Source organism: Mauremys mutica, chromosome 2 (genome assembly GCF_020497125.1).
Source record: "Mauremys mutica isolate MM-2020 ecotype Southern chromosome 2, ASM2049712v1, whole genome shotgun sequence".
Taxonomy (NCBI): domain Eukaryota; kingdom Metazoa; phylum Chordata; order Testudines; family Geoemydidae; genus Mauremys; species Mauremys mutica.
Genome location: NC_059073.1, coordinates 215,313,575 through 215,341,425, shown reverse-complemented (window position 1 = coordinate 215,341,425; position 27,851 = coordinate 215,313,575). Strand labels below are relative to the sequence as shown.

The 27,851-nt window shown below is 44.2% G+C and overlaps 1 protein-coding gene across 1 annotated transcript; it reads left to right on the top strand.

The window, feature by feature from the left end:
* ACP3 (acid phosphatase 3) lies at nucleotides 1-27,851 on the top strand. Its single transcript, XM_045005960.1, has 11 exons — nucleotides 1-114; nucleotides 7,546-7,641; nucleotides 8,604-8,690; nucleotides 9,729-9,881; nucleotides 13,690-13,788; nucleotides 17,072-17,176; nucleotides 18,018-18,150; nucleotides 22,094-22,176; nucleotides 23,491-23,597; nucleotides 24,196-24,355; nucleotides 27,720-27,851. Exons 1-11 carry the CDS (start codon nucleotides 1-3, stop codon nucleotides 27,729-27,731), a joined length of 1,149 nt encoding a protein of 382 aa, XP_044861895.1. The 3' UTR covers nucleotides 27,732-27,851.

Here is a 27,851-nt window from a genome sequence, read left to right as displayed (position 1 = left end):
ATGGGAATGACACGGCTTCCATGCAGGTCCAGGAGTTTTTGCTTCGCTTTTAGTCTTTTCCTCATTCTGCTTCACCAAACTGCTGCAGAAAGAAAGCTGAAATTTCTGGTTGTCGTAAGTAGATGGCCTCTTCATTTAATCGCTGGTAATGATTTTAGAGTGTTGTTCCTTGAACTGGTAAAAATGTAAGATTTCAACTCCTCTTTGTACAGATTCCACAAGGAAAGAAATATTGTAGGCATTTCCATGTACAGTGGATAATCAAGCCTTTAAAGGCTCATTTTAATGAAGATAAAATAAGTCAAATTGTAAAGATTTTTTACAAGATAAAAAAACCCCCAAGATGTGTGGTTAAAGCACATAAATGGCAGTCAAGAGATTGGGGTTCTATCCTTGTCTGTCCCTCCCATCCTTTGTGTGCCCATGTCAATCTCTATGTGCCTCAGTTTTCCCATCTATAGAATTGAGGATACTTACCTAGCTCATAGGTGTTTCAAAGGTAAATTCAAATGGAAGGCATGCTAGAAATGCATGTTTTATTTCTTATGATAGCTGAATTGGCCTAGCAGCATGCAGAGGCATATGAAGCCTCATTTATATAGTGTTGTGGTACATGCTGCATTAACTAGGATGAATTTGGAAACTGGCTGCAACAATTTTTCATGACTCATTTCTAGTTTTAAAGTCTATAGAATGACAATATAGCATCCAATTCCTCTCAACAGATTTGGGGAGGCTTTCTCCCAATGGATCTGGAATTTCAACAGTATGTTTATATCTTTCTTTTTAGATATATATACAGGTGGCAGTGATAAAGAAGATTCAGTTTAAAGTGTTGTTTCTAATATAGAATCCTAGGCATTGGAATTATTGTTTGTAACAAGGAACTCTGTTATCCAAACATTCTTATACCTTCCACAGTTCCCAATGAGCACTTACTGATCCATGTAGAGAAAACAGTATGACCTATTGTGTGCGTACTCTACTGTCTGTGCCAAAGAAAGAGAACCTGTGATATTTCCTGTCTCTATCGGCAGACGTTAGTAGGAGTACCATTTGGCTCGTGGGCCAGAACGTCTTATCCTACTCCCATTGACTTCAGTGGAAATCTCAAAGGGAGTTGGATCAGGCACCAGGCAAAGAAGAGACCCAAGTTCTGTTTTCAGCAACATGTTCAAAATCTGTCCCATTCATTAGTGCATGTATATAGGAATATCTTAAGCGTATTAAAGTGAATGAAAGAGCACTGAATGCATAGGTGGCATCAGGCAGATGGCGCAGCTGGAGAATGGAACTCTCTAAAGCAGTGGTTCTCAAACGTATTGATCGGGCCCCCCTTCTTTGTGTCTGTAGTCGTTTATGTCCCTGTGCCCCCGTACATATAGCGCCACCCAGCTCTGAAGGCAGAGTGGAGAGCAGTGGCTAATGGCCAGGCGTTCAGCTCTGAAGGCAGTGCACACCAGCAGCAACACAGAAGGGTGAAAACATAGGTGTGTGAAGTAGAAGTGTGGGGTGCTGCAGCACCCCGAGGTTTTGCGTATGCAGGGTCCTGGCGCCAGCCCCGTGTCCAAGGCTCTGCTTCTGTCTCTGTACCCAGGGCTCCTCTCCTGGACCTGACCTCCGCACCCACCCCCAGCTGTGGCCTCAGCCTTGGCCCCCTTACCCCTGTCCATGTCCCCCCTCCCTGCTCCCGACCCCAGCTGGGGTGGGGCTGAGGAGTGTGGACAGGGGTAAGAGGAGGCGCAGCTCAGCACCCCCGCTCAGGCCCTCTCAGAGGTCCAGAGAGGCCCAGGCCACTTCCAGCTTTTGAGGCCCCTACCCATAATGAAAATAAAAAATGACGACACAGGAAAATAAAATAAGGCACCCAAAAAAGAGTGAATATTTTTTATTTAACAAATGCTTTTCTAGCCTTTGTCTGTGCAAACGTACTAATTATTGAGGAAAATTCTAGTGTTCGTGCAATGTCACAGTTGATATTAAGCATGGCAAGCCCATTCAAATGCTCTTATCGCATAGTTGAACGGTGCTAGTTCTTTACCTGCTTCAACACGTTGAAGGTGCTTTCACCTGAAGCCACTGATGCAGGCAAACTGACAACAATACGCAATGCAATTGTGATATTAGGAAACACCCCAGAGTCCAAGTTTGAGTATTTCTTGAAGCAATTCCTTTGAGGCACCCTTTAAGCTTGAGGCCCAGGCCAAATGGCCCTCCTGCCCCCCCCACCCCGATTGGCCTTGCCCCCACCCTAAAAACTGTTCCAGAGCCACTGGGTGGCAATGTGAAAAGTGATATTCATCAATATCACTTTTCACAGCAGACTTAGAGTCCCATTGCCACCCTTATTTTTGTGCTGCTGCTGCCCCGATGCTGGCAGCTGGAGCCCCACCACCTCCATGTGACGGATGGGGGGAAGAAGAGCCCAAGGCTGCCTCAGGTGAGGGATTGAAGTGTGGGGCAGGGAAGAAGAGGCTGGGGCTCCAGCTGTCAACCCCAGGCTGCCGGGACTCCAGCTGTCCCCTTTATCCCCACCTCCTGGATGTGCATGGCCCTTCTGCACGAGCCCCAGCTAATCGTGACTGAGAGCCAGCGCTCTTCCCCCACACCCACCCCCAAGAAAAAGAATACAGCTCACACCTCCCTTGACACTTTCTCACGCCTTGGGAGGCCCGCCCCATAGTTTGAGAACCACTACTCTAAAGCAACTTAAGCTTGAGCTGAATAGGTGTAAGTATGTTCTACAAATTGATGTCCTGACCCAATTTATTAACTGAGAGTTCTGCAGAGCCATTCATAGGAGGTGCTCACTTGCTTGGAGAATCAAGTCCTTAATATCTAAGAACCACCTCTTTACCTCTATTCCATTCACTTTCTCCCAGCCATTAAAAAGAACATAGTACTCCATTTATTTCTAGGATCGCATACGCCATTTTATTTATTTATTTCCTTACTTATTATAATTGCTATTCCAGAGAATTTTCATGTAAATTCTCCTCCTTTTCAGATAAAAGCTAAATTATTCTAGTGTTCCAGTTACTCTTTAGCTGGTTGAGCAGTCAGCTATACAATTCCTATAGATCTGGTCTTACCATCAGAGTATGTTTCCCTTTCCCTGGCACAGGGTCACTGGGTTGAATTCTTATCTTTTAAGTGCTGTCTCCTGGGCTCACTGATTTGAGTTTGAATGATATACTGAAATGATGTGCCAAAATGGAAACCATTTTCACCCCTTTCTTTTTCTTATTACTTTTCCCTCCTAGCAGCAACTCACAGCATAAAGCACACCTGCAGGAGTAAACAAGACAAATGTTTCCCTTTCTTACTTTCAGGACTTTGCCACATTCTGAAAAGCTGCCAAGCTTTCGCCAGCTGATTTTCACCTTTGCGCTGACTCTGCACTTTGTGCCTTACAGACCACTAATTCTTTTCACTGAACAGGGATAATTTAAGCCATTTTATCAAAATGCTATTTTGACTTTCCTTCTGATGTGTAAACTTTAGCCTCCACTGAAGCTGTTGTGCAGGGCCCCGATGCTGAATGTCAAATGTGATCTGGTAGAAAAAATGGGAAATATCTAGCAGAATCCCATTAGGTAGAAATGAACGTCTAAGACATTGCATCTATAAATCACAGATTCATAGAGCCATATAGTCCCCACCCACGGATCTAGGAAAGAAGTCACTCGCCCAAAAGGGGAGTCGTTTCTGAGAAGCTGCAGTTGCGCCACATCCTCCCTGTTGTAACACGGGAAAGGCAGCATTGGAGAAGAGGCAGAGGGGTGTGGCACACAGGCAAAGAATCCAGGAACAATGATAGTTCAAACACTTTGGAATTTTGAGCAAACCTGCTCAGCTTCCCAGCCTCTGTGGATTTCCTGGCACTGGTAGCATGGCTGGTTTCATTGCCATACTGCTTTTGCCTCCCCACTCTCTCTATGATCTCTCTGTTGGGGTTAATATGGCACAGAGTGAGCATCAGGGGCTCAAAATTACCCAGAGCCATACATTTCAGCATAATTTACTATGTTTTCCAATGGACAATACCAGATGTTCCCCACCCACTCAATTTCCCCTTCCCCTCTTTTTTTGTACATTATGGTTCTGCCCACACTTGCTATCTTCTCTGCTCTGAGTTATGCAAGGAGAGATGGATCCTAGCTGTGAAGTTCAGATTCAAACTTCTACAAACTTGGGGGATTCATTCGAATGCAGCATTTTGGCTTGGGCCCATCTCTGGAGAGATGGAAACAAGATAAGGAAAAAACAGGCAAGGAAGAGATAGGAAAAAGACTAAAGGGAAGGAAACCCCACTTATAAATATTGTTCAAACACTCCAGTTTTGGGAGGCAATTTGTTTTTGTTAAACCTATAAATTCAACCACAGCAGCGGCAGAGCACCCGCCAAAATGCCGCGGCGGCGACGCCTCTCGATGATGCCACTTGCCGTCGACAAGCAAAGTCATCGAGAGGCGTCCCCGCCGAAATTCAGGAGCGATGCCTCTCGATGATGTCACTTGTCGATGGCGAGAAGCGTCCCCACCGAAATTCGCCGCAGGCACCACGTTGGGGACCACTGGTCTAAATCATGGGGGAGATGTCCAAAGGCCTAAATGGCAGTTAGGCACTTAACATCCATGGACTTCCAATGGGTACTAGATGCCTAACTGCCATTTGTGCCTTTAGAAATCTCTCTCCCACTCCCCCCAATACCTGCAAAACTCAGAAGCAGTAAAATACACAAACCAAATTCTGATTTGCATAAAGGCATTAAACTGAAGCTGGATGAAAACAAAACCACAATGATTCTCTTTGCCGTGGCTTAAACCCCCTTTTGTGTTTTCAGGAGAGATCCAGGGATCTCAGTCTGCTCCACTCACAGGAGGAGAAGAGACGATATGGTCTCTGGTTTCCTTCAGATTTGGTTTAATACTTTTATGCAGCCAATGAACTTAGCATATGACACAAATGAAAGAACGCTGATGTATGTTATTATAAAATCCTCCCTCCCTCCCTGAGGATTGAGCTGAGTAAAATATTTGAATTAATGATGCTGAAGTGAACACATTTATCAAGGGAAACTGCTCTCACTTTGTCCCATCTCCATATCTCCTTCCTGCCCTGCCTTTTTCTGTTTCCCAGTGTCACAAGTATAAAAATCTACTCTTGCCATCACACAATCCCTTCTCTCCTTTTTCCCCTTTCATCCTGCCATTCTCTACTGAATTGCCAAGTGAGACCAGGAAAGCTCCAAGTCGCTACAACATGGGTGTGTTTTAAACTTAACTGGAAGTAACAGCTCCATTTTAACTAGAGGTAAAAGGTCTAAGTATCAACTTTGAAATACACATTTATAGCACAAGGAGCACCTGGATCTTGGACCACAGTTGAGGGTGCTGGACCACATATGAGGTTTATGAGTTGGTTATAGCTGCCTACTTAGGGTAGTTAGTCCTTTAGATCCACCAGTAAGAATTCATGCCTTTAGAACAAAAGGTCTCAGCTTCAATCCCCACTCCCAGCCTGACCAGGGTAAGTTTCAAAAGTAGCACACCACATCTGGGGCTTGAACTCAAGCAGACCTCAGATGCTTGGAAGTATATGTGACTGAGCTTCCCAAGAACCATGGGCTTAGGCCTCAGTAGTCTTTATTCAGCTCTTCACCCTTCCAATGCAGAGAAATGGAGTTACATAAAGTTTATGCTATGCACTGATCTTTAGATGAAGACATACAAACCAAGGTCTTTTCCGCTTTGTGTGGACTTAAAGAAGCCACAGCACTTTTCAGAAGAGGGCAAATCCCTCCCCTTCTGAAAAAGGTTTCTTTAATCTAGACCGAACAGAAAGGACACGGGTTTATACATTTTCGTCTTAAAAACTCCCGTGCACATTCCCGCTCTTTACCCACCCAGATAGAGCTACAATGCTGTTTTACTCAGCACCATAAATGCTCTTGAAGGAGAGAACTGGAACTGAAGAGTGTGCAAGAAGTTATGTTGCATACAGAGTACAGGATGCTGAGTGCTACTATTACAAATTTACCATGATTTTAGTGACTTTCTGCTAGTTAACAAATAAGGCACGCTTCTGTATCAAGGGCTCAAGCCAATAGTCATTGAAGTCTACAGAAGTCTTTCTACTGACTTCAATGGGAGTTGGTCTGGGCAACTTTCATGTACTTAAAATTTAGAAAAAAATGTCTTGCTATGAAGTTATATTTTCAGTTGCATGCAAATTACATAGCTGCCTTTTAATTGGGAATTTAATCTTCATTCTTAGAAAAGGCATCAGCTTCTCCAAAAGAGCAAATTAATCCCACAAGAGACCTGTGGTATGTCAGCATGACAAGTACTTGGTGAAAGAAACAAGCAACTTTTCTTCCCCATCCCCCCAGCAGAGATGGAAGTGTCCCGCATTCCTTCCCACCCTGTCCACTTGATTCAATCATCAGGGAACACAGCTCTTTATTTCACTATTTTGTTTATTAGAAGTACCCTGAGATGGGATTAAAAACACTGTTTTAGATTTTAAATAAGTAACAAAAAAGTGTGGAATTAAAAATTACATATAAATATAAAACATTATATTGGAAATCAGATTCTCCTTCTTTGTACACTAGGATAAAAAGACCACAAAAGCAACCATATATGCCCTCTGATGCATGACTCATGTCACCACTTGCCTTGCATGTACATGCACAGCAGCTCGTGTGTTTTGCTTATCCGAGGGACCAAACTCTCAGGGTAAAATCCTGGTCCCATTGATGTTAATAGCAAAACTTCCAATGACTTCAAAGGGCCAGGATTTTACTCCAAGTCCACCCAAAATCTAGGTAGGTACCTTCTTAAATCAATCAGATTTACATGGCATACTAGGCATTTCAGACATATGTAAGGGCAAAAAATTTAATACCCTCTGTTTTCAGGGTTAATGGAAACAAATTCTTGAATTTAAACTTTTAAGAACAGTCCCGTCATCTGAGGTGACCAAAACAGGAGGTAACATAGAGATAACATATATTAGTATCTATATCCAATGGAGCCAGATTGTGCCTTGCCCTTATGCAAGAGTGTGTATGTGTGTGGAGGGGGGAGGATAGCAGTCAGTAGATGCTTACTAATATCAGTAAATATTTACTATTTACTTAGCCAAAGCTAAGAACCTAAATCCATATTTAGGCCCCTGAATCAGTGGTCTAGTTTTCAGAGGTGAGCATTCACAAGTCAATCAGGCCACTTGTTTAAGTACCTAAATATGGCTTTGGATGCATTCAGGTTTCAAAATTTTGGCCAATATACTTTTATGTTCTATGTGGGAAAAATCATCAGACTGTTCCCACTCATAGGTCAGTGGGCATCACAATGATACCTCAATATCTTAATATATACTTCAATCAGACTTGATGGGTTGACCTGTGTTTCTGCAGACTCTCCAGTTCTTTGGATTGCCCAAGAGGGGCTAGGACTAAAATGATATGCTAGTCTTCCAGACAAGTAAAAAGGAAACCCAAAGGGAATTAATTTAGTCTTTGATTCATCTCACTAGATTTTTCGACATGGTGACCGAACCCCAGTTCAAAACTTTCCAACTGGTCTACACAAAGAAAGTGAATGGCCACAAGGATTTGGACAGCTTACCAAGGTTTGTTGGCTTTTCACAGAAATGAGAACATTAATGCAATAAAAATTATGCAGGTGTCTGATCTGTGACTGACAAAATAGTAGCAACTAACCAGGTAGGTGTAATTCATAAATTAAACCTTTAGTGCAGTGATATTTCACCAGTAGGTGTTAAATTCCATCTGGCGCTTTATAGGTAGAGATGTGACTCAGCCTGGGGGAAGGTATTGCACACCTTCCTGATGATGTGATTGTTTTCAGATAAGAGGCAATTTAATTTAAAAAATAAATAAATACATAATCATGCTGGTTAGACCTGTATTTGTGTTGGCAATCCATTTAAGATAAGAAAAAACTTCTTTGTCTTAGCTTGTAGAAAGTTGCTCTAATTTATTTTAATTAATAATTTTTCAATGTTTCATTCGTTATTTTTTATTCTAAGTATGTGAAATTCTTTTGTGGATCTCTGAGACTCCACTTCAATAAAAGTGCTTTTTTGGCTGCTAAAGGTTAAGGGATCCTACCCACAGCCTTGGAGAGATCTAATAGAACAGATAGATCATTTGGCACTAACTGACCACACAACTTAATGGGCACGATTCTCCTCAAATACCCCCCACCGTGTAAATCAGGACTAACTCTGCTGAAGTCAGTGGAGTTACATCAGTGTGAAAGCTCTAAGTGAGAGTAGAATCAGGCCCAACATCTCTCCCAGCAGGACATGACCTATGACTTACTATTAACACCCTCAATATCTTAGAAAGTATAGTGTCCTGGTATACTGATACTAGTTTATGGATAAAAGTGAACTTTCCCATTGAAAAACAAGATGTAAACATGCACAAAGCATACAATATGGCATAAAAATGGTTAATGATCACTTGAAAAATTCACTGAAGACAGAAGGAAGAGTGGAAAGAAAAGCTGTATTAAAGTTTCACAGCCACCTTAAACTGACACTCACCTGTACTGCTGTCCACACAGATTGGAATGCAGCAGCAATATGAGCTTGGACAGTATACGCGGAAAAGATACTCAAACTTCTTGAATGCCACATACAACCGGCATGAGGTAAGCATCAGAATTTGTGTGAAGGAAATTTCTCTTGCACCATTGGACTGTGACACTTGTACTACTGGGTCAAAAAAAAACCCACCATATTAAAGCAAGAGATAAGGTTAACAACATTTCAGCATTTTTGAAAATCAGGCAACTTAATTAGATGCATAAATATAAATTAAGGAGCCTAACATTAAGCACCTAAATTTGAAAATTCTGGCCATAAAGCATATCATATAAAGGGTTAACAGAGTTTCAGAAAGTCACAAGAGAGGGAGGGAAACTGCATTACAGTCCCACATTTCCCTAAAATCCTGCCCCACTGGGCTAATGGATGAGATGAGAAATGCTCTAAGCATGGCTGAAAAGGCTGTTTCTCGGATGATATCCTAATAATCCTGTTATCTGAGAAAATTCTTATTGAGAAAAATGTATTTAATGGAAGTAATATGGTATACTGTGAACTATGATTGGCAGGGAAATGAAGGAAGCACCAGCAAACACCATGTGTAAACTGTCAACCTTGCCCCAGAAGTGGCACACACGAGTACTTTAAAACACATCTTGAACATACAAACTTATACACAGGGGTGCTGGAACAATCTTTATAGTGGGGGTGCTGAGAGCCATTGAACCAAACTGAAAACCCTGTTTATAATAGAAACCACTTCAAGCCAGGGGGTGCTGCAGTACCCCCCGCACCCGTAGTTCTAGCTCCTATGCCGATATACGGTAGGAACGGATAAATGTTTTTTTTAATCTAGATTTTAATGCTTCTTCATAATTTTTTCAGTGTTTAGATTCCAAGGTGAAAGGTGCCTTAGAGAAATTCCATTTAGACTGATGAAGTAGATTCCTAGAAACAGGACTTAAATGTGACTTAAGTGGTGCACAAATCTACTGCTAGCCCTCTGCACAAGGGTGAATTTCACCTTTTGTGATTTATGCAAAACAGGAGAAAGGAAAAGAAGGAAGCATGGAATGGGAATTTGGATAAAATTGCCCTCTTGTTAATTATTAGGAAAAAAATATTTGTCATTTTACTTTCAGATTTTCGTTCAAAGCACAGATTATGATCGAACCATTATGAGCGCTCAGGTATATCTCGCTGGACTCTTTCCCCCAGTGGGCAACCAGATCTGGAATCCCCAGATCCTTTGGCAACCCATCCCAGTTCATATTGTGCCACTATCGGAAGACCATGTGAGTACCAATGGGGAACTTTCCACCTCTGATCAGATTTTTCAGTAGGAACACAAATTAGGAGATGAGAAAATATCATTCCTCTCAACATGTTCAATCCAACACCTTCCATAGCTGGTGGTCTATAAATACATGCAGTCATGCAGGCCCAACCAAAACTGTTGCATGAAAGTTTACAGGGGCTGAACAGCTGACATGCATTCCTCATCACCATCTCCTCCACAGGGAAGCTCTGACGTTATCCTGTCAGGAATGAAGCTGAGGAAGTTCCACTAAAATCTTTTCATGGGGGCAGGTTCTTTCTTTCAGACAGACAGACAGACCTTTAAGGTGGTTTCAAGTTGAAATGTGCTTTGTATTCTTCCCTGCCTGACAGGTTGGCTCCTGAGGTCAGCCAAGGAGAGACGTTTACATCAAAATTGTAACAATCTCTCTGTGGTTATTACTAATTTATATTGCAGTAGCAACCAGGGGCCTCAATCATAGGTTGGAGCCCAATTGTGCTAGGTGCTGTATAAACACATAATTGAAAGACAGACCCAACCCTGAGAAGCATACAGCCCAAGTGAATGTATCTAAGGGTAGGTCTACACTCACCTGCCGGGTCGACGCGTAGAGTTCGACTTCTCGGAGTTCGAACTATCGCGTCTAATCTAGACGCGATAGTTAGAACTCCAAACGCGCTCCCGTCGACTCCGGAACTCCACCACCGCGAATGGCGGTGGCGGAGTCGACGGGGGAGCCTCAGACTTCGATCCCGCGGCGTCTGGACGGGTGAGTAGTTCGAACTAAGGTAGTTTGAGTTCAGCTACGCTATTCGCGTAGCTGAACTTGCGTACCTTAGTTTGACACCCCCGCCTAGTGTAGACCAGGCCTAAGAAATGACAGGGCAGGTACAGATCTGTCAGCCTGGGGGTGATGCTGCAATGAGGCACTGTACAGGCCAAAGATTTAACAAGAACAAAAGCTGCGGAGAGCAGGGACAGAAAGGACTTCATTCCTCATGCTATCTACAGTACTTTGAGGAAATAGAAACAAGAAACAATAAAACCACCACACACCATGTCACCAAGGTCATCAGAGGATGGGCCACTGTCATTAGGCCATCATGTCTGTCTACTCCAGAGATGTTCTTCTCCATTCTAAAGCCATGTGTGAAAGTGAGATGTGCTTCTAGCAAACTGGATCAGACACCATGTGACCCAGCTTGAACCTTCACTCTGTCCTCCAATGAAGCAAGAGGAAGGGAGGTTTGCAGGTGGGAAAGGCTTGAAAGAGGGTTTGATAAGAATCAGACCTGTCAGATGTTTATCCAAACCAAACCTCCAAACTCTGAGTCACCACTTTAAAGAGAAAGGGAGTTGTGGTCATTTGCATGAGTGCTCTTCTTTCCTGCCAGGTCTGCAACTTTCCCAGGTAGGGGAATTAAAGTTTAATTACAATGACTTCCTGGAACAACTTGAAGTTTCTGCTGCATAGGCCAACCACCTATAAGCCAGGAACTCTGTCTTCCTGAGCCTTCCATGTCCAGATATCTGTGGGTATTTTCAAGCCTCAAACAACACAGACTGGGAAATCAAGACAAAGTATCATATAGTAATAAACCTGGTCACAGATTATTTTCTTGGCCTATTGTGATCCATTAAGAACTGACACAGCAGCACTGTGTACTACTTAATGAAACCAAAGGGAGTGGCTTAAGTATTAACACCCAAAGGGTGGTAATTAAGCAAAAGGAGTATTTGTTATTATGCAATTCCAAAGCCTCCTAACATAGCCTTGAACCTCCAAGGTTTGCGGCTATTGCAGAAGAACACGCACTCTGGAGGTCATGCAATATTTCCTATTTAAAATGTTAACTCCTCTCTGCTAGCATCTGCTCCAGCCTCTATATTGACACTTCAGTGAGGAAGGACCATTACAGGGGGACGCACTGGAGGTGCATTCTGCCCAATTTACCCAGGGTGAAATTCACATTAGGTCAGAGAAGGCCAATACAAGACATGCGACACTTAGGTCCCTCTTAAGCCATAAAAGTTGGGCTTAAGTAGGAGTTAAGTGATGCATGGGTTGGGTAGTTTCTCTGAATAAGGATGAATTTCACACATGGTGTATTAAGCAGTAATGAAGCTATTACATAGGCACCCTTTCAATATTTAGGAGCACAATTCACTTCTGTCTCTTGTTTATTCCCAAGAATACTCAACGGCAAAACAGGTACCATGTTATTGTGGTTCCACTGAAACAATGCCATATTTTACACACAAATCTGAGAGCAGGATTTGGACAAAGAAATCAAATTTTCAGCAGTCTAATATGCAGGTTCCAGTGCTGGGCTGTATTTGGTGTGACTCAGGAGTTGAGAAGTGGGGGAAAAGTAGTTTCAACCACCTTTACACACTGGATCCAGGGAACTGGGCCAGTTCTCAGAGCAGTTCTAAGATATACACAGCGGCTTAAGAGGGTCATTCTGACAGCCAGGGATCAGCTACATTAACAGCTTCCTGGACATGCCAGCAAAATCTTCCACTGCCCAAATTCACCAAGTATATGAACAACTTGCACCAATGGATTGGCACAAAGCAGCTGCAGCATGTCCATGAATCTGATCCACAACAGTTAGACACCACAATGATAGATGAAGCTAAGTTGGGTTAAATAGATAGTCACAATGGTCCAGATCCAGCAAGGTATTTAGGTACCTAAACCCCAGACTGTTTAAGCACTTATCCACAATGGAACACTCACTGGGCGAGAGAGAGAGAGAGATGCCGTAAGACAGTGAGTGATTAGGGCACCACCTAGGAGGTGGGAAACTCCAGGTCCAGTCCCCCTGCTCCAATCACTCTTTCATTATTAGTCATAGTGCAACAGCTTCCACAGGAGAGACTGAAGAAGCTCTAAATCAGAATATCCCAGAGCTCAGAGGTTGGACAATGTGCCTGAGAGGGTGGAGACCCCAGATCATATCTTTTCTCCCTCTCTGGCAGAGAGGGGGGAGTTGAACCTGGGTCTCACAGATCCCAGGTGAGTGCTCTAACCACTGGGGGAAAAGCTATAAGGTGGGCACCCCCACCACCCTCTCCTCTGGCTGTTGTGTGTGGAGCCAGGCAGGCACCTAACTCAATGTCTCAAGAAGTAGCTTAGGTACTTCAGCTGCCTGACTCCATGTGGCTGATTCCCATTCATGGATTGCTAAGCAAAGATACGCACCTTCCTTCAGCCTGGACTTAGGTACCTAACTCTGAGAGAGACGGGCAGTGCTTGGCAACTGCCATTGGCTAGCTTGGGCAGCTCCTCACCTAGCCATGCTGGCTTTTGTGGATCACAGTCTAAGGAGCCTACCGCTCCCCTTCATTGGATAGGGAGCTTAGACCCCTTTCTTAGGCTTTGTGGATCCCAGTGTTGTTCCTGTTATTTTCTAGGCACCTAAAAGTTAAGCGCTGTGATGCCCGGTTTTGCAACACCTAAGTTCCTGTGTGGATCCCATTCAAAGTGCCTGAACACCAGGGGCAGCTCCAGGCACCAGCGCGCCAAGCGCGTGCCTGGGGCGGCAAGCCGCGGGGGGGGCTCTGCTGGTCGCCGCGAGGGCGGCAGGAGGGTTGCCTTCGGCAGCATGCCTGCAGAGAGTCCGCTGGTCCCGCGGCTTCAGCGGACCTCCCACAGGCGTGCCACCGAATCCAAGGGACCTGAGACCTCCTGCAGGCAAGCCGCCGAAGGCAGCCTGCCTGCCGTGCTTGGGGCGGCAAAATACCTAGAGCTGCCCCTGCTGACCACATGACAAGTTTAACTTTTTATTTTATTTCAGATGCTGCACTTTCCTTCTCCTAACTGTCCATGTTTTGATGAACTTCAGAATGAAACCCAGGCGTCATGGCAATTTCAAAACAAGTTGCAACCCTATATGGTAAAACAAAAAGGAAAGAATGTAAACTTAAGAGATTGTAACATTGGATTGTTTCCATTTACTGAAATGCTGTTACTGTCTCCTGAGGAACAACAGCCTCTTAAAAATAAAATTAACACAAGACAGGCTAATATTACTATAAAATATTAATATACTTGTACATTGAATGAGTCTCAAATATATATTTTAACTTGAGTTTTATTTTAATTTTAATTTTTAGATGTGAATGTATCATTAACTAGCTCAGGCTATTTTGAGTTATATTTAATTTGAGCTAAATAGTCTAACAAGACTGAAAATATTCCGGAGGCAGCAATTTCCTGCACTACAGTATAGCACAAAACCAATCATACAGATGTGATTATCCTGCTGAAACTGAGGAGAAATAAAGACCTCAGGATGTGACTGCTGCAATGCAAAACCAATGTAAAAACAACTCAAGCATTTCTCCTTGTGCAAGTTTCATTACAACGTTATTTTTTTGCATCCTCTCACCCGAAGTTGAGCAGTGCTTTGGCCTTGACACACATCTTCACCCAAATACCCCACAACTTTTCCTGCTACAGAGGCTGTAGCAGGCAATAAGTAAATAGGGTGAGCAGGCCTTGAACAACACTGCACCGTCTATAGAGTAGCCACTGCTACATTGGGTAGCCTGCTAAAGCAGTGCCTAGTTGTGCTGCATCAGTGTCACTAGTCAGTTCCTGCTTCTTCATTGTTTTATGGGGGAAAGCAAGCTGTGCCTGACTTTTTCCTTGTGCAGCCAGGGGCAGCTCCAGACCCCAGCATGCCAAGCACGTGCTTGGGGCGGCATGCCGTGGGGGGCGCTCTGCCGGTCCCCGGGAGGGCGGCAGGCGGCTCCGGTGGACCTCCCGCAGGCGTGCCTGCGGAGGGTCCGGTGGAGCCGCGGGACCAGCGGACCATCCGCAGGCACGCCTGCGGGAGGTCCACCGGAGCCGCGGGACCGGCGACCGGCAGAGCGCCCCCCGTGGCATGCCGCCCTGCTTGGGGCGGCAAAATGTCTAGAGCTGCCCCTGTGTGCAGCTTACTTCCCACTCTGCACCAACTGCTGTGCTGGCCAGCTTCACCCATTCCCACAGCCAACTGCATGGGAGGGGAAGTAACAGCCCGACACCACTACCCTTCTCCCATGGTTCAGGTAGAGAACACATAGGCACAGGGCCGGCTCCAGGGGTTTTGCCGCCCCAAGCAGCCCAAAAAAAAAAAAAAAGCCGCGATCGCGATCTGTGGCAATTCAGCAGGAGCCCCTTCGCTCCGAGCGGGAGTGAGGGACCCTCCGCCAAATTGCCGCCGAATAGCTGAAAGTGCCGCCCCGCTCCGGAGTTGCCGTCCCAAGCACCTGCTTGATAAGCTGGTGCCTGGAGCCGGCCCTGCATGGGCATAAAGTGGCTAGTCCCCTTATACCCTCTGCAGGAGCACAGAGCAAGGGTCCCTGCGGAACCAGTTGTGAAACCCTTACTCACACGAATAAGTGCACAGTAAGGCCTGGTCTAAACTAGGAATTTACTTTCGTATGGCTACATCTCTCATGGATGAGACAAAGCCTGCCCCCCCACACACACACACACACCCAGCTATACCAGCCTAACCACTGGTGTAGACCAGCGCTAGGTTAACAGAAGAATTCTTCCATTGACCTAGTGCCAGTCTTTACCAAGGGTTAGATCAGTATAGCTAGGTCTCGGGCGGGGGTTGGATTTTTCACGTGCCTGAGAGACATATAGACCAGGCCTACCATGAGCAGGGCTTCACAAATGGTCTCTGGAAATGATACATAACTAGGTAATTGCAAAAAAGATAAGGAAGGCAGAGCCCTGCATAACCTCGGGCAGTTTCAGGCCCCTCGGGGTTAGAAGGAAAGACAACTCTCACAAACATTACATTCCAGGTATTTTTTTTAATAAAGTCAAATTGATATAAATCATTTACAAGGAGTGAGAGATATAGTGGGGCTTCCATATTTCATGTTCATTTTACTCCAAGGTAATTCTGCTTACTTTTCACAGGACTGGTAGTCAAGGACTGGTTCTCAAACTGGTTGCCATTCTGGTAGTCCAGAGGCAAGGTGCAAGATTGCTCAGTTTTGGAAGATTTTTCCAAAGCCAGTCCTAGAGGTGTAGAGGTCACCTGGCTGCCAGCTAGAGTGTACACATCCTGGTGACATTTCGATGGCATCTCATATGATTCATTTAATTATTAGAACCTCAAAGCTGATATAGTTTTTCAGGCTGTTTCAAAGAACTGATCATCCTCCTGGATTGAAAATCCCTCATTCGCTACATTCTTTGCCCCATACATTGCACCCTTACAGCAATATGTAATGATGTTTTGTCACAAGGACACAAGCTGCAAATACATGAACCAATATTGTAAAATACACATATTAAACAGTGATGGGAGAATCCTGAGCTTTCAAGAAGCAACTTAATCTTTGGATGCTTATCCAACCCCACCAAACTGCTCAACTGCTCATACACAACCAACCCTCCCCCACAAAGAGGCCTCAGCCCCCACAAACTGTTGTCTTCTGTGGGAGAGAGAAGGCTGGTGGTCTGCTATCCTCACCAGAGTGACTGGGAACAGATAGCAGGTCTTGTCTCCTCTCCTCACCACCATCTTCATGGGGCAGTTGGCAATCCTGGTTCCCTTTTTGGCATCTTTGTGAGACATTTCTCCCATCCCATCATTGCCCTTTTCCAGTCATCCAGGCAGTCTTCTTCTTCCTGCCCCTACATAATTTGTTTTTCTCTCTTCCTTCTTTCCTTAATTCTTCCTCTGGGCTTTGTTCCCATTCCATCTTGTAGGTTCTCCACCTCCCTCCTGCCTTGGGGTTTCCATTTCCTTTTCCCCTTGTTCCTCTCTTCCTCTTCCCCTTCCCCCCAGTGCCTTCTCTCTCTTTATCAACTTCCCCAAGGGAGCTCCCATTTTGGAAGGTTCACTTGAAGAGGTGAGTGAGGTTGCACCCTCTCCTTGGGGTGAAGTACTCAGGGCAGGGAGAGAAGAAGCCAGCAAGTGGAGCCTTCCAATGAAGAATAGCAAGGATAAGCAAAAGGCAGACACAGAAACTAAAAGAGCTGTAGCACCTAGAAGCCATGAGTGAGAACTGCAACAACAAAAAACCCTCATTGGGACTATTCACATGTGTAAAGTTAAGCACACGTGTAAGAGTTTGCAGAATCAGGGTCTATGAGTCCACATGAACATGTATCTGAGTGTACTGAGGCATTCGTTGTGTATGTTTCCTTTTGTTCTTGTCTTTCAGGGTGTTTTAAAAACTATGGCAGCTAACACAGGATATGACGTGGACACACTCAAACAACTGAATAAGTTCAAAGCCTGGAATACATACGATACTCTGCTTTGTGAGGTATTTAAAAGAGAAAGCGAGAGGGAGACTAATCCAGAAGATCTGATTCAGCTAAACTCAGCAATTTGGTTTCAACCAAACACAGTAATGACTGATCTTCTGTTCTGTCCTGAGCTTGGTTTCTTTTCAGCACCATTTGAAGAATGGTGAATGATAATGAACCATAATTTAGTGCATTAGAAAAGGACATTCTCAAAGCATAGTTTACAGTTTAGAAAACTAATCTTCATTCATCCCTGTTATTTATCATCCCTCTAAAACAGGACACTAAAATCCATCTCCTTATATTATTTCCCTTTCTGTACAATCCAGTGTGCTACTGTAGTTACTCAAGCATGCTGAGAAGCTCATCATGATTTTTGCTAATAGAAAAAGTGAAATATTTTCTTTAGAACAACTCCTTATAACTATAGAATACTTAGCGGGACGTTGAAAATAAGCAGTAGCATCATTGTCTAGTGGTTAGAACACGGAACTGGGAGTCAGGAGATGAGAGTTCCCCACTGTGAGCTAGATTATGCTTTGCAGATCCAGTGTTAGAGAAGGAGCAGAGTGAGTTGGCCATGTGGGACATGCATCTTCCCCTCCAAACCCGCACACTAGCAGAAAACAAGTTGGAAAGCGACTGCAGTAAGAGAAAGAATTAAATTTCCATTGGGGCCCCAATGGAACCTCCCTAAAAGAGTGTTCTGGGGAAGATGCCAGGAAATGAAGCCACATGATGAAGGAACTGGGAGAAAGCCTCAGGGAGTCCAAAGGCAACAGTGTAAGGGTGGGCTGGGGGAAAAGAAAATTAATGGGAGAAAAATAATGTTCATTTTCCCTTTTTTTTTTACTATAGAGTATTCACAATTATACTCTCCCTGAATGGGCTTCCCGAGATGTAATGAAGAAGATGAAGGAGCTGGCAGCATTGTCCTTACAGTCAATCTTTGGGATATACAAAACAAAAGACAAATCACGACTACAGGGAGGTAAATAAAATATTACACAGCACTGAAAAGGGAGGAGCTGATACTATATAACAAATCAAGTCTCCTTACTAATGCAAAGCTCCTTGTTAAAATGGCACTACAATGTGTTTCTAAATATACCTGCACACAGTAATAAACATTTAAAAATATATTTTGAACACTGGTATTTTCATGATCCCTGGGATGTCCTAAATGTACATTTCCTAAATGTAGAAATGCCTTTAGTTACCCTAGGCCAAATTTACGAGATGGTTGCAGAAATCCTAGGAGAAGATTCAAGGCCATTCTGACATGAGCCTGACATAGAATCATAGGACTAGAAGGAACCTTGAGAGGTCATCTAATCCAGTCCTCTGACTCATGGCAGGACTAAGTATTATCTAGACCATCCCTGACAAGTGTTTGTCTAACCTGCTCTTAAAAATTTCCAATGATGGAGATTCCACAACCTCCCTAGACAATTTATTCCAGTGCTTAATCACCCTGACAGTTAGGAAGTTTTTTCTGATGTCCAGCCTAAACCTCCCTTGATGCAATTTAAGCCCATTGCTTCTTCTCCTATACTCAGAGGTTAAGAAAAACAATTTTCTTCCTCCTTCTTGTAATCACCTTTTACATACTTGAAAATCATTATGTCCCCTCTCAGTCTTCTCTTTTCCAGACTAAACAAACCCAATTTTTTCACTCTTCCCCCATAGGTCATGTTTTCTAGACCTTTAATCATTTTTGTCTTTCTTCTCTTGACTTTCTCCAATTTGTCCACATCTTTGCTGAAATGTGACTCTCAGAACTGGACACAATACGCCAGTTGAGACCTAATCAGCACAGAGCAGAAGAATTATTTCTCATGTCTTGCTTACAACACTCCTGCTAATACATCCCAGAATGATGTTCGCTTTTTTTGCAACAGGGTTACACTGTTGACTCATATTTAGCTTCTGGTCCACTATGACCCCCAGATCCTTTTCTGCAGTACTCCTTCCTAGACAGTCATTTCCCATTTTGTATGTGTGCAACTGATTGTTCCTTCCTAAATGGAGTACTTTGCATTTGTCCTTATTGAATTTCATCCTCTTTACTTCAGACCATTTCTCCAGTTCATTTTGAATTTTAATCCTATCCTCCAAAGCGCTTGCAACCCCTCCCAGCTTGGTATCATCCGCAAACGTTATAAGTGTACTTTCTCTGCCATTATCTAAATCATTGATGAAGATATTGAACAGAACCAGACCCAGAACTGATCCCACTTGTTATGCCCTTCCAGAATGACTGTGAACCACTGATAACTACTCTCTGGGAATGGTTTTCCAACCATTTTTTCACCCACCTTATAGTAGCTCCATCGAGGTTGCATTTCCCCAGTTTGATTATGAGAAGGTCATGTGAGACAGTATCAAAAACTTTACTAAAGTCAAGATACACCACATCTACCACTTCCCCCCTATCCACAAGGCTTGTTATTTTGTCAAAGAAAGCTATCAGGTTGGTTTGACAGCATTTGTTCTTGAAAAATCCATGCTGATTGTTACTTATCACCTTATTATCTTCTAGATGTTTGCAATTCAAAAGCTTAATTATTTGCTCCATTATCTTTTGGGGTACAGAAGTGAAGCTGACTGGTCTTTAATTCACCAGGTTCTCCTTATTTCCCTTTTTATAGATTGGCACTACATTTGCCCTTTTCCAGTCTTCTGGAATCTCTCCCATCTTCCATCCTTTTTCAAAGATAATTGCTAATGGCTCCGATATCTCCTCAGTCAGCTCCTGGAGTATTCTAGGATGCATTTCATCAGGCGCTGGTGACTTGAAGACATCTAATTTATCTAATTTTTAACTTGTTCTTTCCTTATTTTAGCCTCTTCTGATTCTACTTCATTTTTCACAGGTATTCACTATGTTAGATGTCCAATCACCACCAACCTTCTCGGTGAAAACTGAAACAAAAACGTTATTAAGCACCTTTTTCATTTCCACATTTTCTGTTATTTTCCCCCTCTCATTGAGTAATGGGCCAACACTGTCCTTGGTCTTCCTTTTGCTTCTAATGTATTTTTAGAATGTTTTCTTGTTCCCTTTACATCTCTAGCTAGTTTGATCTCGTTTTGTGCCTTGGCCTTTCTAATTTTGTCCCTACATACTTGTGTTATTTGTTTGTATTCATCCTCTGTAATTTGGCCTAGTTTTCACTTTTTGTAGAACTCTTTTTTTGATTTTTAGATCATTGATGATCTCCTGGTTAAGCCAGGGTGGTCTCTTGCCATACTTCCTATCTTTCCTACCAGTGGGATAGTTTGCTCTGGTGCCCTTAATAGTGTCCCTTTGAAAATCTTCAATTGTTTTTCCCCTTAGACTTTCTTCCCATGGGATCTTACCTACCAACTCCCTGAGTTTGCTAAAGTCTGCCTTCTTGAAATCCATTGTCTTTATTTTGCTGTTCTCCCTCCTACCATTCCTTAGAATCATGAACTCTATCATTTCATGATCACTTTCTCCCAAGCTGCCTTCCACTTTCAAATTCTCAACCAGTTCCTCCTTATTTGTCAAAATCACATCTGGAACAGCCTTTCCCCTAGTAGCTTTCTCCACCATCTGAAATAAAAAATTGTCTCCAACACATTCCAAGAATGTATTGGATAATCTGTGCCCTGCTGTGTTATTTTCCCAACAAATATCTGAGTAACTGAAGTACCCCATCACCACCAAGTCCTGTGCTTTGGATTATTTTGTTAGTTGTTTAAAAAAGCCTCATCCACCTCTTCTTCCTGGTTAGGTGGTCTGTAGTAGACCCCTACCATGACATCACCTTGGTTTTTACTCCTTTTATACTTACCCAGAGACTTTTAACAAACCTGTCTCCTATTTCCATCTCCACCTCAGTCCAAGTGTATACTTTTTTAATATATAAGGCAACACCTCCTCCCTTTTTTCCCCTGCCTGTCCTTCCTGAGCAAGCTGTGCCCTTTTATACCAATATTCCAGTCATGTGTATTAGCCCACCAGGTCTCTGTGATGCCAATTATGTCATAGCTGTGTTTATTTATTTACTAGTATTTAAATGAATGACAGCAGCCTAAACCAGCTTTAGGATCTATTGCTCCAATATTAAATCTAATTGTTTATTGAGCTTTGATTTGTTTTCTCTCATTTAATGTTAACCTTGGAAACACCTTCATGGTGACCTCACTGAGGCCCAGATATAAACCTGCCCCCAAGCAGCTCTGGGCACAGCTGATGATAGGGGATTCAGAGTCCTTGGTAGCCCTCTCATCTTGGGTCTGGTTCTACATTGGTTCCCACCATAGAGTAAATTAGAAGAGCCTCAAGTCAGCTCTAAACTCCACTGCCTGACAGCTGGCCCCCAGGGCTATTCTAGCAGGCAGGGATTGGCAAACTACAGGGACACCTCAACCACATCCCTTCTCCCTGGCCAAGCGCCTATGCTGGGAGCAGGGAAGGGAATGGTGTAGGTGCCACTAGAAGGATTCCTCCATTGGCTGGTTCTGACAGCTTTAGGACACTTTTGTACTGGGAGAACAGCACAAAAGTGCCCTAGGCTAAAAAGACTCAAGAACCAAGCCTTGAGGGGGCAACAGTCAGAAGTTATGGCAAGTGAATGGTTGAAATATTTCTCTGACCTGCAGCTGTTAATGGAAGGAAATGTCATCGAGGAGAAGGCAGCGCAGCCTAACTTAAGGGGCAGGCATTGTAACCCTGATTTTCAGCCGTATTCTAGCCTGGGTTCTAATGCTCCGGTTTCTCAAACTACCCTGGGTTAAAAATATTTTTTCACTTCTGTAAATTCCATGTGAACTAAAATGAATTACTGCTGTACAATCATGAACAGATCTTCCTGTTTAATACCTGGGGATATTTAAGTTTGGGCTTCCAGCTGAATACACTTTATTCATCAACATCCTCATTGCTCTTCTCCATCTTCTTTAAGGTGTCCTGGTGAATGCTATTCTAAAAAGCATCAAAAACGCCACTCAACCATCAAACAAGAGAAAAATTCAGATCTTTTCCGCAGTGAGTAACTTTATTTTTCCTAACATTGGATTGATATGTTTACTAGTGGGAATTCAACAGAATGGGCTTCATTTGACTTGCACTAGGAGCAAATGCAGGGGGGAAATTATAAGCAATGTTACCAATGTATTTTGATGCAACAACTTTCCAGTGTTAAAATAAAAAGGTTACAAGCTAAGAAAAGCAATGAGATGATACAATTGGACTCAACACATTGAATGGAATTATGTATTTTTGCAACATGTGAAAAAAAACAAAAACATAGGATTTACTCCTCATCTTCAGCCAACCTGTGCTCGGCAAAGGCAGCTTTACTCCCCACTAACCCCAATTCTAAGACTTGGCACCCAGTGCAACATAGAGCAACTTCAGGGCTTCTCTAAGAGGCATCCTGATGCAACAAACCACCAAGGTGCTGTTCTACTAGCAGGGGATCACTGGAATATAGTAGCACTTCAGCCACACCTCCCACACGTAATCTATACTTGAGCAGGCTATGCCAGTTATATGCCACCTGGAGATTCCCCCAGCTTAAGCCATCTTTACAGCCACTTGGTGCTGCTGGCTTGGTGCAAACGGGCTGTATGAGATCTATATTTTTCATTTTAACATATTGTAACCAAATTCATGCTTGCTGTAACTCAATTTATCTATCTGTTGCAATTTATAAAGTATCTATAGTTCTAGACCCTGTATAGTGATTAAAATACAACAGTTAGAGTGGCATATAAACAAGCTCAGTAAACATACAAACAAGAGACTCACTCTAGATCAGGGGTCGGCAACCTTTCAGCAGTGATGTGCCGAGTCTTCATTTATTCACTCTGATTTAAGGTTTCACGTGCCAGTAATACATTTTAACATTTTTAGAAGGTCTCTTTCTATAAGTCTATAATATATAACTAAACTATTGTTGTATGTAAAGTAAATAAGGTTTTTTAAATGTTTAAGAAGCTTCATTTAAAACTAAATTAAAATGCAGAGCCCCCCAGACCAGTGGCCAGGACCCAGGCAGTGTGAGTGCCACTGAAAATCAGCTCACATGCTGCCTTCGGCACCTGTGCCATAGGTTGCCTATCCCTGGCTCTAGGGAAAGATTTGGATTCCTTCCTCCCCCCTTCAACACCCTGCCATGGGTTTTCCTGCAAAAGGGGCAATGGGTTTTTCAAAAATAAAAAACAAAGACCACAACTGGGGTTTTACTTTAATATCCCTTCCTAGAACTAAAAAAAGGTTTTTGGAAGTAGGGGCAGCAAAACCCCACTTAAAAGCAACTACTGTATGACATGGGAGCATTCTTTTTCTTTTTTATAGCATGACACCACAATTGGTGCCCTACAGATGGCGCTCAATATTTTCAACGGAAAACTGCCACCGTACAGTGCTTGCCAGTTTTTTGAACTCTACCAAGAAAACAGTGGGCAAGTATCTTGACACATCTGCAGCAAGCAAATGTGTTTTGCTTTCAGATATCAATTCATTAATGCCTTAGATTATTTTGAGAGAAAAGCATCCTCATGAAATAATTATATTTTAAATGAATTTTACTGAGCAGTCCTATTCACAATGTTGCATTAAATGCATTCAAAATTAATAATTAACTGAAATATATGAAAGAGAGAGAGAGAGAGAGAGAGAGAGAGAACACACAAGTTTAGTGATGGGAATTAAGTGAATGGATAAATGTGACTGCTTCCCTAAATGGTAGCGGTAGTTTTCAAGCTACCCCTTAAAGCTTATCACAATCAAATATCCTTACATAGGGTCTAGTTCTGTTTTCATTTAATTAAATATTTCAAAAGGGCCTGCTGACATGACCTGTGACTTTAGCAGTGACATGACTGTTCTAAGGAGCACTGAGCTTTGGATGTCTTTGCCAAGGTCTCTGTTCTTGAAGAATTTGTTCTACAATAATTTCCATTAACAAAGGCTGTAATTTGCAGAGGGCAGTCTCTCTGAAGAGGAAATCTCAGATATAAAGATCTAATCTTTCTTTTTCTTCCGGGCTCTGCAAATCAGGCACTACAGCATTGAAATGTACTATCGGAATGACTCCTTGACGGATCCTTATCCACTCAGGCTGCCAGGCTGCACGTCTCCTTGTCCGCTTGAGAAGTTTGCTAAGTTGGTCTCTCCTGTCATAGTGGAAGACTGGTCAAAAGAATGTGGAAAGTGTCAGGTGAGGGATTCCCAGGGTTGAGGAAGCAGATCCCAGCCACACACCTCTGCACAAACACCAATCCCCTGCCGCCAAGGGGGTCAGAGTTCATGTCTGGATCAATCACCATAACCCAGGCAAAGCCAGGAGTAGACCCAAGGCAAGGTGTCTGGTTAGAGATAACACACCTCCCCACCTCGATACAGCACAGAGCCCCTGTTCCCATATCTGGCTAACACACACAGACTCTGCCCCATGCCCTTGCAACCCCCACCACCACCCCCAGGTCAGTCCAACCTCTCTCCATGCTGGTGCTGGTATGCACAAACTGGTGGGTGTTGCTGTGCGGTCTCAGCGGATCTGTCAGCTCCAGGCTGTGTCTGTAAGAGTCCCCCTGTGCACGCACCAATGCAGCAGTATTGACTGTCCTCCAAGCAGCTCCCTAGTTCAGACTCTGTCTCTGCCCCAGCTCAGGCTTGCTGCTTCTGCTGGCTGCTGCTCTTTCTTTGTTCTCTCTGTAAATCTTCCCCGGCTTATTTCTCCCCATCCCCTCACCATCAACTCATTAGTTTAAGCCCTTCCAGGTGGTCTGTAGTCAGGGGCGGCTCTAGGTATTTTGCCACCCCAAGCACTGCAGCAGGCTGCCTTCGGCGGCTTGCCTGCGGGAGGTCCGCCGAAGCCGCGGAACCAGCGGCCCCTCCGCCGAAGGCAACCTGCCTGCTGCCCTCGTGACGACCAGCAGAGTGCCCCCCATGGCTTGCTGCCCCAGGCACGCGCTTGGCGTGCTGGTGCCTGGAGCTGCCCCATCTGTAGTGTCCTTGTTTTGGAGTGGCAGCCCCCCCACAGCCATACAAGTTTGTGCAGAGTAGTAGGGAGGGGGGAAAGAGGGGATAAAGGAAGGGGAAAGGGCTCTTTACCCAGTCCCACACCAGTCACCACATAAACACACCTGTCCCCAGGTACCAGGCATGCCCCGTGGCTTGGCCACCCTCGGCATTACCGTATCAGTAGGGTAGGACGTTGAACCCCCCCCCCACCTCCATTCAATCTTTGATAATGTCAAAGCGTCGCAATTCTCCCACCTCCCTGTTCTGCTCCTCGCCTGCAATGGGGCCAGATTTGGGTGCCTCTTCCATAGGTGCTGGAACTAGGGGTGCTTGAATAGTAATAACTCAAATACATGTTGCCTTCAGCACCCCCACTGTAAAAATTGTTCCAGCACCACTGGGCTCTTCCCTGGGACACACAATCTAGTTCTACTTACCCCTGCCTCAGAGCCAGGAGAAGGGTTGGGTGCTTCCACTGGGGATCTCCCCATGTGAGCCACCCTACTAATGGGAACACAGTGACTCCTTCCATCCCTGCCTGTTGGCTACTAGGACTAAGATCTGCTCCCCCTGCTCTGTTTGGTGGCTTGGGCTAAAAGTGTCAAGGCCTGACCATATTCCAGTGGACCACCTTCTCCAGCCTCTCTGCAGACTGCTTGGATCTTCTACATTGGGGCCATTTGGAGTATGGGATCCCACAGATGCACAGTTTGGGGCACCAGGCTGCATCCAGTTTGGAGAGCCTCTGCTGTGTGAATAGGACCTGCCAATGGTCCAGCAACATGTTTGTTACAGCTCCATCTCTGCCTGTTTCACGCTTGGCCCAGGTTAGTGGCTACAAGCCAACCTGCCTCACGGGGGTGTTGGTGATGCTCATTCTGAGGCCCCTGGTTGGATGCCCAAGGTCATGTGTATTGGCAGCTGCCCATTCCTGCCGAACATCAGGAAGTAGGGAGGGTACTCCGTGGATGTGTGCAGCATATTGTTATACAGATAGGTCAGCTCTGGCAGGCAAGAAGTCCAGTGTCTCCACCACATCCCTGCTAGGAGCATCTAGTTGACTCACTCACAGAGGCCACAGCCTTGTTGGGGGTAGGCTGTCATCCTTAGCTTGTGGCTGCCACATAGGGAGCACAATTTCTTGAACAACTGTGATTCAAAGGGCAAGCCTTGCTCTGTCAGCAGCTTGGTGGGATAGCCAGAGGGCTGGACAAAGTAGCACCAGAAAGCTTCTGCGGTTGCTCTGGCCATGATCTCCCTGAGGGGTACGGCAACCAGAAATTTGGTGCAGTGATTCACCATAGTCAGGATGTAGGATGCACCACTCTGGCTTGGCTCTACTTTCAAGTGGTCCCGTGCTACCAACGCCAAGCGCATAATGGCCTCTGTCCCCCATTCCAGGGTTCCTTCTGCTGGTGCAGACCCAACCTGCCTGTTCATTAGGTGCTGGCATGCACTGTGAGCACAAACTGGTGGGCCTTGCTGGGTGGTCTTAGCTGTCCTGATGGCTCCAGTAAGAATTCCCTTTTGAAAGCACCAGTGCAGCAGCTGGCTCTCCTCCAAGAAGCTTCCTGGTTCAGACTCTGTCTCTGCCCCAGCTCAGGGCTGCTGCTGCTTCTGCTCTTTCTTTGTTCTCTCTCCAAATCTTATTCTCTTCCCTAACTACTATTGATGTAAAGCCTTCCAAGTGGTCTGTAGTTAATTCTGTGTCCTTGTTTTGGAGTGGCACTCCCCACCCCCCAGCCAATCACGTTTGTGCAGAGTCATGGGGGTTGGGGGGTGTGGAAGGGGCTCTTTCCCCAAGTCCACTAAAGAGAAACAAAATGAAAGGCAATGTAATAGTATTGCATCTTGTCTGCACATAGCATTTAAGCAGTAACTGCAGGAACGGCTTCAAACTTTCTATGTGCCATGATTCTTTAAAATAGTAGACTGACCTTCAGCTAAAGGCTATGGGCCATATTCATCACTGATGGGGAAGCGGGGGTATAAATTACATTGCCTTGTGCAAGTGAGCTCCCTTGCATGTGAAGGGGAAATTCACCCAAAAGGAGTGAAGGCAGTGTTACTCCCAGCACTTTTCTCCAGTGTTTCTGATGTGGGGCAGCAGCTTTAGTACATAGCCACAACTCTATAAGGCCCATATAAGTTTGCCATTGAGACTCTTAAGGGAGATTAACTGAATCAAAGCATCTTCCAACACTCCTGGCCATGCCCTCTTCCCACCCATATTGGGTTTTGCTGACCCCCTCCCACTGGCATGTGGTACATAGCTCTGACCTTGTGAACACTTATGGCCATGAACAAGACTACTCACATGAATGATGTTATGTACATCAGTGTTTCCAGGATTGGGGTATATGTATTTATATAGGTGTAGCATCTGTATTAATGTACTGACAGATATATAAACTTACCAGAAAAATAAACAAAATTCAGCTACAAAATACTTTAATGCAAAATATTAAAAGTTCAGACTATAGTCTGGAACTCTAAACTGACATATATTGATACCTCTTCCTAACAAGCATATTTTTCCTTTACTATTTTTTCCAAAGATACATTCCTAGGATTTGACTTTGCTGTTGGCCTGTTGTTCATTTTTGATGCTCTGCTGTTGTACCTCCTCTATGAATATGGAAGCTGCAGGCGTAAAAACACTTTTCAAAACTTTTAAAGGTAAAAGAACG

Bases quoted from the DNA above. Each gene is read 5' to 3' on its own strand.
- ACP3 (XM_045005960.1), top strand. From the start codon at position 1: ATGGGAATGACACGGCTTCCATGCAGGTCCAGGAGTTTTTGCTTCGCT. The intron at 8,691-9,728 runs GTAAGCATCAGA...TTTTACTTTCAG, and splicing joins CCACATACAACCGGCATGAG to ATTTTCGTTCAAAGCACAGA. The intron at 13,789-17,071 runs GTAAAACAAAAA...CTTGTCTTTCAG, and splicing joins ACAAGTTGCAACCCTATATG to GGTGTTTTAAAAACTATGGC.